The sequence below is a fragment of the Taudactylus pleione genome, unplaced genomic scaffold, assembly GCF_031769625.1.
Source record: "Taudactylus pleione unplaced genomic scaffold, aTauple2 ptg000397bl, whole genome shotgun sequence".
Lineage (NCBI taxonomy): Eukaryota > Metazoa > Chordata > Amphibia > Anura > Myobatrachidae > Taudactylus > Taudactylus pleione.
The window spans coordinates 3,490,265-3,503,831 of record NW_028284799.1 but is presented as its reverse complement, the minus strand read 5'-3'; the positions used below and the strand labels follow the sequence as shown (position 1 = coordinate 3,503,831).

Below are 13,567 nucleotides of genomic sequence, written 5' to 3'. Positions count from 1 at the left end.
TATGTGGTAGACTAGATCAACTCTACGATGGTGACCTGATTTGAACCCTACCTGGTCGTGATGGACAATGGCAGGGAAGTATATATTGAGCCTGTTGACTAGTATTATTGATAAAATGTTAAGCTCAACATTAAGCAAAAGACTTGTGGCTGCTATGGTTTGTGTATCGAAGGTAGCACCATTGCAAAATTCAGTTAAATAATTATGAGAGTCACTGGGCCAAGATATCAATAAACTTTTATAATACTAAGCTGAAAATTTGTGCACACCAGGCACTGATAAAGTCTTCAGTGATCAGATGATAGCCAGTGTTCCCTTGTCAGGGGTGGTTGTATTGAGGAATTTTATGGTAGCCGGGAATAATTTGGAGAGGATGCATGAAGAGAAATATACTTCATTCGAATCAGGAGAAATACTGTGCTTCTCCATTGACTGTTTTAGGCTACAAAGTTTACTATAAAAAATACATGAATTCTTTCTTGATTTTCTTAAAGTAAAAGAACAAACTTCTCGTTTTTCTTTCATCAACAAAATAACATTACACTGATACCTATGGAATGCTTGTTAGAAGGCAGTTTGCCTTAGCTCCCTTTTTGTAACATTTTGTTACCATGTTTTTTTGGATTGGCTCCCAGCAATTTTAGTTTTTGTAGTATTCTTGGACAGATCAAAGCTTTTTGTGGGAGTGCTGTTGAATGTTCCATCTTAGAGATTGTTACCCTTATTTCCAGTCTGGTGGAGTTGACCACAGTGAACCCCCCTGTGATTGTGACTTTATGAAATATTATTGGTAGATTTTAATTGGAAGTATTCTTTCAGGTCCTCTGCCACGTCAGCACATATGGATGGGTTAAGTAGTATGGTGTCATTCAGCCTCTTATATGAAGCTCTAGAAGGGATATTTGCTATATCTTTATGAATTGGACTTGCTACTAGCTAGCCCATTTGTTATTGGGGTTTTCATCTTGATGTTAGAACATCTATTGATACACAGTAGCTAAGATCAATAGATTGTGCTTACCAGCCCTCCTCAGGTTTTGTTACATTCTGTTGGACATGGTTATACCTGTTAGTACACGTCACTTCTAAATACCATTCAGCAGGACTCCAATTTCATAGAGAGGAAGAAAAATGGGGAGACAGAAGAAGGTGCAGAGCAAGGGTGCTTTGTGAGATGCCTAGGAGAAAAGTGGGTGCTATATAGTGTTCATTCTAGCACACTGCACCTGTCACAACCCGTGCAATTCTTCTTTCCAGCTTGGGGTGTCGCTCTCTGCTCTGGTGCTTCTAGCACACTCGCTGATGCCACAAACTGCTGAGCTACAGAACAGTGTGCTAGAAGCACCAGAGCAGAGAGAGACACACCAGGCAGGATATGGGAGGTTGGCTAAAAGAAACAAATATGCACATACAAAATTAGAGGCAGCTACACAGAAAAGATAAGATAGGGACAGGTCAAAAGAGGAGATAGGTACACCAAGGGAGGGTGACAGAGACATATATGGAGTGGATGTGCATATAAAAAATTGGAGTGAGAAAGGTACGGTAAACAGAAAGGGAGAGGATAAATGTATAAATGCACATGTGTGGTTTAAGAGAGTAGGGAGTCCTTGAGGAGGGGGCTCTCCATGCGGGCCCCCTCCTCTCCAGCTGCGCAGTAAACTCTGGCACTCGTGCTGGGAACATGGCACTCGCTCGATCTTCCTTGAGACATCTCTACTGTGCATGTCATTTTCCCGGTGAGTAGAGTCTGCAGCACCAGTTGACTCTGGAGAGGTAATTATAATAGTTATATGGGTGCAGGGTGTGTGGTGTGGGCTACTGTGGGTGTATCTTCATGCGAAACGCTATGTGACAGTGTCAGTGGCTGTAACACTGTGAAGTAGCGTTTTGCATGCAGATACACCCGCAGTCGCACACAGAACATAGGCATGCTGCATATCATTTTAATCCGCAGAAGCTGCTTGTGCTAAATATTCACATTGCTTTGCGAATAAGACGCATTTGAAGGTAAAAAGTTGCACGAAAAGAAGCTTGGCGCTCCCGAGTCACTTGGAGCTCCCGCGTTATGTGTAGTTATATCCACCTTAAAATGTGCCACTATGTTCCAGAATAGATGTATAACACATTTACTATAGATATATATTCGCCTAAAAACCTTTGAGGTACAGTAAGACATTAGGAGGTTCCATGAATATTGTTTATTCAATATTCTAGACTTTACAATTCTGTGTCTAATATCAAAATACAATTGATTTTTGTGTAATATAAGATATAGACTAAGACAGAGGCTAAGAACTAACTTTATTTTATACAATCTCTATAGGAATATTCCCTCTTTTTATAGTTTAATATCAATAATAAAAGTTTTAACTCAAAATATAATTTCATTTCACAAGTAAGAGTGTCCCACTGTAGTATCCCATATCTGACTCTTGGCACCACCACCAACACCTTCAAAAAGATTCTCTAGCGCTGCGATAGGCCGCCATAGATAAATAGACCCACAATCTATTATGTTAACATTAGGTCTTTAAGAGTGTCGGGCCTAGAATTGCATATCTCTCTTATTAACACTATTTAAGGCATGCAATAAACATTGTGTTCCTCACCCACCAATATCGTTTGTTTCATTCCAGAATTATTATTTTTTTTAATACATGACATTATTTAATATTTTGCAGTGGTTCCACCTGGAAGTCCTGGTCCTATCACAAGGCATGGATCTTATGATAGTCTTGCTTCAGACCAGAGTGGGCAGGAGGACGAAGGATGGCTTTCACAGGTAAATAATGTAATTGTCCTGTAGGAGTCTTATAGCCTGCAGATTTTCAATACATGTTAGATAATAGCAGCTTCTTCTATCACAGATATAGCTGTACTTGCTTTGAGTCCTGTCTGTGTTGTCTTTCATAGTACCTATGGTAACAATCTTTAAGGGTAAAAGTGTTTTTCATTAAAGAGCTACTTTACAATTTTTGCACCCCTCTTGTGCAGCTTTCCTAATCCTTACCTTTGGGTCTCCTTTATTTATAGCATTGACACCTGGTGTTTGCAATTTGGCCATGCATGGCAACCTGACACATTCTGATTACTAAAAGGAGTAATAAGAAGTAGTACTATAGCCTTGGCTTGAGGCCGCTAATGTGGAGCGACAAAGAAAGTTTAACTATAAATCAGTCCCAGAAGCTGTAAGGCAGTTGAGTCTCCCATATCCAAAATGCTTGGGACCAGGGGTATTTTGGATAACGGAATATTCCGTATTTTGGAATATTTGCATATCATAACGAAATATCTTGGAAATGGGACCCCAATATACACACAGAATGCATCTATGTGTTATATACACCTTATACACACAGCCTGTAGGTAATTTTATACAATATTTTTAATGATTTTGTGGCTCAAGCAAACTTTGTGTACATACATGAAATTCTGTTATGTTTCATATACATCTTCTACACATAGCCTGAAGGTAATTTTATATAATAATTTTAATAATTTGTGCCTTTAGACAAAGTTTGTGTACATTAAACCATCAAAAATCAAAGGTTTCATTATCTCAGTCATGCCAAAATTATTCCGTATTTCGGAATATTTGGATATGGGAGACTCAACCTGTACCTAACTTATGCTGGCTTCAAACTTATTGTGCAAACTTGTCTATGCCATAAATGTGGTAGACCCAGAGGATGCAGATGAAAGGTCTCAGATTTCGATTCAACGTTATTGGCCAAGTATACATACATACATATACAAAGAATTCATTTCCGATTTAGCACTCGCCTATAAAACTCACACGAAAAACAACAATACTGAACAACCATACCGCAATACCAGTCAACCAGGACACACCGTTCCCAAAACGCAAACATACGACTTTCTTTTTAAGTAATTTTCAGCGGATCTTGATAATTAACATTCCTACTCGCGGTGAGCGCCAGAGAAGTTCATCATTGCTCCGGCGCGAAGACAGCTGATCCGAAAATTTCTGACTCTGCAGTGCACCTGGAACTGTGCATTTTCACCTGCCTTGTAGAAATTAAGTGATAATGAATAGACCCCCTAATAACAAAAAAAACCTCAAGACATCCTGAAGGTTATTATCGCTAGGTCATGATTAATGGCACCCCCTTGGAAACAGCTCCCATATGCAGCTACAATACAAAAGTTGCCTTTATCCCCCCTTGATATGCACTATGGTGTTAGAACCTTTAGCAGCATCATGTTAGATCTTTCTAGATGCCATTGGGTGGAGGTGGGTGACATAAATATAAACAGATGTTGCAGGTACTGATAAATGATTAAATGTTCTCTGTGGAAAGACGCATTATATCAATCATTTTTAATAAATAAATTGCTGCCCACATTAAGATCACAAGATTTTAATGTGGGCAGGGGGACAGCCCCTGGGTTTTGATGTAAAAGGGGTATTGTTCATCTTCTTGTGGAGGTGTGACTGAGATGCATATGACTTGGAATTGCCTGTAGATTCACACTGTATGCTTATCCGAATGGGATTATTTTGCCAGCGGCTGTATAGCCGTCAGTTCAAATCCCGACAGCGGCTGGCCGAAGGGAGGAAATCCCAACCCTTCCCTCTCCCCCCCTAACCCTAACCCTCCTTTAGGGGTGCCTAACCCTAACCTCCCCCTAGTGCCTAACCATAACCTCCCCCCGTTAGTGCCTAAACCTAACCCCCCCCTCCCCTAGCCTAACCTTAACCATCCCCGAGGGGTGCCTAACCCTAAGTTCCCCCGGGTTGCCCTAAACCTAACCCTCCCCCCCCGTGCGGCTAACAGGACGGGGGCTCATACTTACACCGTTCGGGCCCGCATTGTTCTTCATTCTGGCTTTGGAATTATGACAGGCGTCGGTATCTTCACGCCTGTCATAAATCCCTAGCCGGCATTCCGGGGTCGGATTGTGACCAGCGGCCGCCGGTCACATAACTGTATCCCATGCTTAACTACTGTGTAATCGCAGTATTAAAATTTGCAAGAGCGCTACAGAAAACAGACTTGCAAGCAACTTTTTATCAGCCCTTTCCATCTCTTTCCACAGTCACCCTTACACTTTCTAATTTGGATTATTTGAATGGGAATCTTCATCTTCCAGTATACCCTACTCCTCTGACTCCCCTCTGGTATCAAACCTTTTTTTCCCACTGGGCTTTTGCACATTCATAGTATTCACATGTAGTAATGCATGCATCACTTATTTTTGCCTTATCGTGGGTGACTTTGCACCACACTCATTCATAGACAGACACAAAAGATATATCCTTATCAGCTAGTTGTACCAATTTTTTCAGATCCAACATTTTGTCCAATCATTACATTCCCTTTGCGAGTCACTTCACCTATCACCCCACTGACAGAGGCACCAATTCTTTCTTGTACCATTTTGGCACTAGAATCCCCACTATTATCTGCTCATGAGCTTTCCTGGGAGTCTGAATTTGGTTCCTCTCCAGATCCTAAGACTTGGGATATAATCCACCTTGATCTCTCAAAGTGCTCCATTAGTGTTGACATTAAAGGAAATTCTTTGAAAATGTTCCCTAAAGCCTTCGACTTATGCTAAAGACACCCGATCTGATTCTGATTTGCATGCTACCTCAGACACTTTTCTGTACAGCCGCGGCATTGTACTTATTTTCTTATGGTAACGTGACAATCGGCCAAACTTAGTCACAAATCTATGCATCTGAAAGTGCAAGCCTATCCTGCCCACTATTCTAGTGTCCGCAGACCATTACGCTATAATAAGTATTGGCACTTGCACCAGCCCCATGCTAGGTGCAAGAGATCCGTCAGGCACAGGCGTCCCTTTCACATACGTAGGTCTCAGAGTCTCTCGGCGATGAACATATACACCCATGACACTCCCATCAGAAATAGCAACTCCGTGCATCTTGGTTCTCGCCACCCAGTTGCAACCCAGAAACACCAGTTTCATGTTGGAATCCATTCACAGAAGATGTGGCATGCATGTATCTATTTGTTGTCAGATCTGCTGTCAGATCTTGGTGGGTTTTTGTCACCAATGAGGTGAGGGTAGTAGTGGGAGAGTCTCTAGCAGATGGGAGTAAACGAGGAGGTAGTATATAATTTCTCCTCATGTACTAACTGTGTGTATAGAGTATGAATAGAAACTGAACATCACGGGTAGCTGGTGAGTATGGAACCAGGATTCTAAGGACCTCATTCAGAGTCGGTCGAAGCGGCCGCACGGTCTTACGGAAAAAGGGGCCGGATATGCAAATGATTCCCTCGCAAGTTGCGTCCCTAAGTTCGGATCGGTAGTTGACCGACCAAGGGGAGGAAGCGGTCGGAAGACAAAAAAATACGCCTCCTTCTCGTACGCATTGCACGTCATCTCCGGGCATATAAGGATTAATCGAGACCATCGGGAACCATCGGAACTGGTCGTAGAGCTTAAGGTTGACCATACCCTCTCTTAAGCTCTACGATCTTGTCAGTGTACAAACCTCCCATGTCACATGTGCCATGACACTACTTTGTTAATTATGCACTCCCATAATCCATATGCACTCCCATAAAACGCCGTTCGCATAATGAGGCACGCCTGCGTTCGGATCTCCACTCCCCCGTTTTCAAGCACCTTCCCCTGTTACCACCCACAAACGCCTCCATCTGTCACTCAAACTACCGACCTGGCTGTGTTCAAGGAGAGAGAGATTTCTGATCGTAGCTGCTAGTTTGCGCACGCGCATTGCGAACTTTACGCATGCGCAGTATAGCGAACAGCGGTGGCGTACGACCGTGCGGCCGCAACGACCGACTCTGAATGAGGTCCTAAATGCTGTTGGGATCAGTTGAGTATGACCAGCTATTAGCGATGTGCTGGGATGCGGAGCAGAACCAGCTATACGGGATGTGCTGGGATGAAGAGCAGAACCAGCTATTAGCGATGTGCTGGGATGCGGAGCAGAACAAGCTATACAGGATATGCTGGAAAGTGGAGCAGAAACAGCTATTCGGGATATGCTGGAATGTGGAGCAGAACCAGCTATTCAGGATGTGCTGGAATGAGGAGCAGAACCAGCTATTCGGGAAGTGCTGGAATGCGGAGCAGAAACAGCTATTCGGGATGTGCTGGAATGAGGAGCAGAACCAACTATACAGGTGTCACCAGACTGAACATGGTCAGCAGGTGTAAACAATAGGATCAACAGTATTGGATGCAGAGCAAAACCAGCTATACAGGATATGCTGGAAAGTAGAGCAGAAACAGCTATTCGGGATATGCTGGAATGTGGAGCAGAACCAGCTATTCAGGATGTGCTGGAATGAGGAGCAGAACCAGCTATTCGGGAAGTGCTGGAATGCGGAGCAGAAACAGCTATTCGGGATGTGCTGGAATGAGGAGCAGAACCAACTATACAGGTGTCACCAGACTGAACATGGTCAGCAGGTGTAAACAATAGGATCAACAGTATTGGATGCAGAGCAAAACCAGCTATACAGGATATGCTGGAAAGTAGAGCAGAAACAGCTATTCGGGATATGCTGGAATGTGGAGCAGAACCAGCTATTCAGGATGTGCTGGAATGAGGAGCAGAACCAGCTATTCGGGAAGTGCTGGAATGCGGAGCAGAAACAGCTATTCGGGATGTGCTGGAATGAGGAGCAGAACCAACTATACAGGTGTCACCAGACTGAACATGGTCAGCAGGTGTAAACAATAGGATCAACAGTATTGGCACAGGAGGACTGAGACTCAACCATGTACAATGCCAATAAGGGTTTCCACAGGGCACTAGGACCGAAACAACAACCGCAGCAGGGAGCACAGTAACAGACAGCTTACAGGAATAGTGACTTGTTGCACTGGCAATTCCACTCTAGGCCAGACTGGCTTTATAGGCATAGCAGCACACTGATTGGCCAGGAACTCCCTCTGGCTGACCATTGGATTACTGGTAGTTAGCTGATGGTCTCCAACATGGTGGAGCCCTCCATGTAGACACACAGGAACACAGCCACATGCCACACACACCAAACTATTCCAGATCTCTGGCCACCGTTACACCAGACAGTGCTGCCAGACGTCATGGCCGAGATCTCTGCCGTCACCCGCCGCCCATGAGGACCCCGCATGCCACGCCACTGCACCACCAACCCCTGCAAACTAGTGCTAAACACCCACAAAGTCCTGACACTTGTGACTTCATGCACAATGTAGTGCAGCAAATAGAGGTGAAGTACTGTAGTGTAGTGATGTAGTGCAGCATATAGGAGAGATGTAGTGTAGTGCAGCGTATAGGGGGTATGTAGTGTAGTAATGTAGTGTAGGGAATAGAGGGTCCACACTTTATTGCAAGGTACAGTATAGAGGGATCAGTAATGAGGTGTAGCATAGTGCATGGTGTATGAGGGGTCAGTCTAAGGTATAGAGGTGTCAGGTTTGGTAGGGCAGATATTAAGTGTAAGGATGTAGTGCAAGGTATGCAGGATTAATGGATGTAGTGTCTTGTATAGAGAGGACAGGGATGTATTGCAGAATTTGGAGTGGTTAAGGATGTAACACAGGGTATAGTTAAACATATATAGGTTCATGAGGGGACTATTAGGCATATAAAGGGGAATGAGTGGCTCTGAGGCATATGAGGTGGTCATGAGGCATTTAAAGTGGCATAAGAAGGCTCTGAGGTATATAAAGAGTATGTGGAGCAGATTTATTACCAGTTACTATATCTATATAGTGCACACATTTCCGTAGCACTGTACAGAGAATATTTGGCCATTCACATCAGTCCCTGCCCCAGTGGAGCTTACAATTCATGTTCTCTACCACATGCTCACACACATACACACTAGGGTTAATTTTGATGGGAGCCAATTAACCTACCAGTATATTTTTGGAGTGTGGGAGGAAACTCACGCAAGCACAGGGAGAATATACAAATTTCACACAGTTAGGGCCGTAGTGACCTCAGTAAAGTGAGGCAGTAATACTAACCATTACACCACATGTGCTGCCGATGGCATATAAAGGGGCATGTGTGGGCCTGAAATCTGAGAAATAAAATGCTACTGCTATTCTGACCACACCACTTGTCACGCCCCCATTTGAAAATTGGAAAGTGGTCACCGTAACACCACCTGCCACTTGGGCACCAAGGTATTCCTATACTTATGTCACCATGCCACGTTCTTTAAAACCTCTTATTCTATACATAGATCATACTTTCTCATTGTGCAGGCCCTTGACTCGCTCCCCCCAACCCCTCTGCTTCTCATCCATTAATCTATTTCTCTATAACTGTCTATAATTTCCCCATATCCTCCCATCACCTGACTTAAAACATGCCCTTATCATACCGGCTACATCTCACTCCAATGTGGCCTACCTGGGTTACCCATTCTCCACCGTATAATACCCACCATTTCAGCATATAGACACCCCAATATATGTGTGTTTCTCCCTCATATTCATTTATTTTGTTGGAAACTGTGTTTCTTGACCTTTCGTGGCCCTACATCCCTAAATATACTTTGTCAACTCCTATTTGCTACTGTATTTTTTCCACATTGCAATAGTTGATTTTCCATTGCTTTGTACAAAATATATAAACCTTCTTATAAAACCACACATATAATTGTAGGTTTCACCTAAAATCTCGTAAGACATAGTTAATAAACTCAATTTTAATAACAACACCCCTGCACTAGGTGTTAATAGGAGTATACCAGGGATTAAATAGATATTAATAAATGATCAGTAACAGTGATCTAAGTATAACTAAGCAATAATCAAGTGATTGAATGGAATGATGGCAGTAAAATTATGACCCACCAATATACCCCATGGAGTAATGAAAATGATAGGCCTGACTCAGAGAGGTACCATGTGCCACTGCAGCTGCTGTGCAAAAATATGCAAATATCACAGATGTCGGGATTTGCATTGAGACGTCCACAAACGTTATTGCAAATTCAAGTGGCTGCATACAAAGATGCGCCATCAGTCACAGATCCATTGATGATCAATCTTCTGAGTAACCCTATGGTAAGAGGCATGACTAGGTATTTGAAGAACCCATAGCAAAAAGTTTGTAAGGGCCCCTATGTACCACCCAATGATAAAAATTGTATACAACAGATGTAAGTTTGACAAAGAAGATAGGCCACCCTCAGCCCTGGGCCCCATAGCAGCTGCACCCCTTGCACCTATGGTAGTTATGCCAATGCCTATGGTCGTACAGAATGGACGCCTGTACTGAGAAACCGGAGCCAATTTTATGCATAAGGGATCACATATGCAGGCTGTGATACTCACCGAAAACTGTTGCGACACGCTTGTGTTTTTTGCCGCCACTTCATTACCTCCCTCAAATGCTCCCTGACTGTCAATCACACTGCGAGTAAAAAGTTGCTGCAATCAACGATGGTAATGAGCAGTGACGGCTCAAGAGGAGGGGGGCTGCGGCACAGTCCAAAATTCAAATAAGGGGGCCACACCAACTGCCACCCCAAACAGTCAGGACTCACTGGCAGTTGGTGTGACTCCCCTATTTGAATTTTGGACTGTGCTGCAGCCCCACCTCTGGAGCCGCCACTGGTACTGAGCAGTACGACTTAGATGCATATGCAGATTAAAGATAATTGCTCAACTGCGTACATATTGGCATTGCGTACATCTCTGAATCAGGCCCTATGTCCAATAATTATAATAACAGTCCAATAACACTGGCCAGTAATAATATAATTGATATTGTTCATGTTATTCTAATATATTGTTGTCAAATGTATACTCACTGGAACTGGAAATAAGCAACATATTGAAAATAGTGCTGCAGAATATTTTCCTTCGGTATTTTGATGGCGGCATTTTGCCTTTGGTGTTATCATTCCTATCTCAACCGCACCACAAATCAGAATAAGTTTACTGTCCCAGCTAAATGCTAAATATACAGATACAGGGGCTGATTTTGAGTTACACAAACCTCTCTTCACGGAAGCAATCCGCAAGTTTTTGCGCATGCACAGAAGCAACTTTGTGCATTTTTGCGTATGTCCATCCTATTTTGACTCAATGCAACTTGGCCAGATCAGTCTATCCATAAAATACTGTAAAGCTTTTGGGGAGTGAATTGGGCGGTGGAAAAGCGATCACACGATTCGTGGGAGTGACGTGGATGCGTATGAAAAGCTCCATGTGATTCTCAGGCGTGCATACAGGGAAGGGAAACCTTTTTCTCATGGATCTTTCTCTCCAAGCTGGTGCACATGCAGATACTAATGATGATGGTTGCTGTGACCAGCGTATAGTCAATGGTCAGCACGTGTTTCTACTTGCACACAAACATACCCCTGTATTTGTTGTGCAGATTATCGCAATAGCATAAAGTAGTAAAACGATCCTATGCGGCTGCCTGTAACTACAGCCACTTTGCATATGACATTCTACTGAAAGGCAAAGCAGAAGTGGAACACAAAAAGACTGTTAAACCATAACTATTACTGAGAAACAGCCTGTTTTGCTATTGAATTCAACTAGCAAAAAGTTTTGCCGCAGCTTCAATTATCTCTAATCAATTATAAATACAAGTTTGGTTAGTATACTTTCAATTTTGCATATATTAAACAAAATTAATACAGTAGCTGCTGCTGTATTATTTGTATTTATTCTGACTTTAAGTGTAATCGCCATTTAGCAGAAGTCGCTACTTGTCTTATCACAGACATGCCTACCTTATCTCTAGCTAGATGTTACTTTGTCTATGTTATGCATTGCTAGATTTTTTTTACATCTGTTCCATTACACACGTTATAACAGTCTCTTGATGATTTTTTTTTCTCACATCTACAATTCATTGCATGTTATTTAATCACTAACTTCCCAATTAATTCCTCTGTGATCACACATTGTAACATGGCATGTGAACTTTTATTGCAACTATTCGTAGACTAATCTTTTAAAACATCCTCTCTTGCATTGATTAATATGACAAGATGTTCCAGAGCACAGGGAGATTCTGCACTTGTGCTTCTTTGAGCAGAAGATGTTCTTTGTTGTGTAAAACAATAAGTAAGAGCTTTGCTAAAGTAAACACCTGAGTACAGTGAAGCACAGAGTGCTAGTTTTTAATGGTGCTGAATCCTTTTCTCTGGGTGAACATCTTCTCCTTCAAACGGTTATCCATTTAATGGGCTGTCTATATGGCATATGCAAGATTCACAGCCATCGCTGTAGGCAGTGTGTAGAAGGAAGTGTAATCTTTACCCAAAGAAACTTTTAATTATATATTCTTCAAGCGTTTCCTAAAGACAAGCCTGGGAATCCTACGTCTATGTAGTTGGTCGGCAAATATGTTGTCTATAATTGTGTTCTCAGACAGGAGAAAAATAAAACAAAAAAAACCCTAGAATCTAGACTGACCTAATGTCCTCCTCAAAACAGAATGTTAAGAGCTTCAAGCTGCAAAAGTTTATCATAACATATCACTTTATTACAGGCAAAGTGGTATATACAGAAACATATTATCATTTTTAATAAAGACAGTAGTTCTCAAAAAACAACCTGAGGCACATGGAATCAGACCACGATTTAGCTACAACTGGAGCAATGTGCTTTTACACAACATTTTCCATCAAAACATAAAATGCTTATTATAATACTGGTAGGAGAAGTGTATTGTCCCATATTTTACTGTGTTTGTACTTTGCAGACGTTTCATCATCCACCCGTATTATTTTACTGGTAATCTAGAATAAGCTGAAGTTTACTCAGCTGGCCCGAGGCCTGGGGCCGTCCACCATCACGATCATCGACCACCAATGGTCGTGATGGTGATCCCAGCCTACGACCTCCGTTGCAGTGCTGGTATCGCAAATGCAGCAGGGGGAGTCATATACCTCCTGCTGCATTTGCATAATAGCAAGGATCACTATTGCGTAGATGCCTGCTTTGCAATTGTGATCTTTGCTGAATCAGGCCCAATGTTAACATGTGCTACAGAAAACGTATATATATTTTTTATATATAGGCAGAAGGGCATTACCTGACCTACTATGCCCATAACTGCCCTGCAGTCAGCATGCACCTGCATGTGAAAGAGGGGAGTCCCCTCTTTCAAATGATGTGGCTCCTTAGCAAGGGCGTTTTAAGAGAGAAGCGGGGCCTGTGTGTAGTCTGCGTTGGTCCCCCTCCTCTCTGTCAGTGCAGTAGATTCTGGTTTCATGCCAGAATCTACTGCGCATGCGTCTCCGGGAAAATGGTGCCTGCGCCTTTTCGCCCCCACCATCTACCCTGTGATTATTTTGCTGCAGAGCAGGACACCGGAATCTGCGCAAAGGGAAGTATAACTAAGTATGGATGCAGGATGTACGGTGTGGGCCCCCCTGGACTGAGGGGCCCGTGTGCACTGCACACCCTGCACCCATTATAAATACGCCCCTGCCCCTTAGCGGTTATTGTCTAGTGATCGTGGTTACAAGGTCCATAGCTGGGGGAGGACACATTGTACTGTATTTACCCCATTCTGGCCTGCACACACTTGGGAGAATCCATATTTGAAACAGAGGAGTCTCCACTT

At 42.8% G+C, this 13,567-nt stretch overlaps 1 protein-coding gene across 6 annotated transcripts in view; it reads left to right on the top strand.

The window, feature by feature from the left end:
• BCAS3 (BCAS3 microtubule associated cell migration factor) overlaps window positions 1–13,567 on the top strand; it is a 1,455,708-nt gene that overhangs the window by 794,065 nt on the left and 648,076 nt on the right. For all 6 annotated transcript variants that reach the window (XM_088446353.1, XM_088446352.1, XM_088446357.1 and 3 more), the window contains one exon: window positions 2,685–2,785. In XM_088446353.1, coding sequence (XP_088302479.1) covers window positions 2,685–2,785 — 101 coding nt within the window. The remainder of the gene's footprint in view (window positions 1–2,684; window positions 2,786–13,567) is intronic.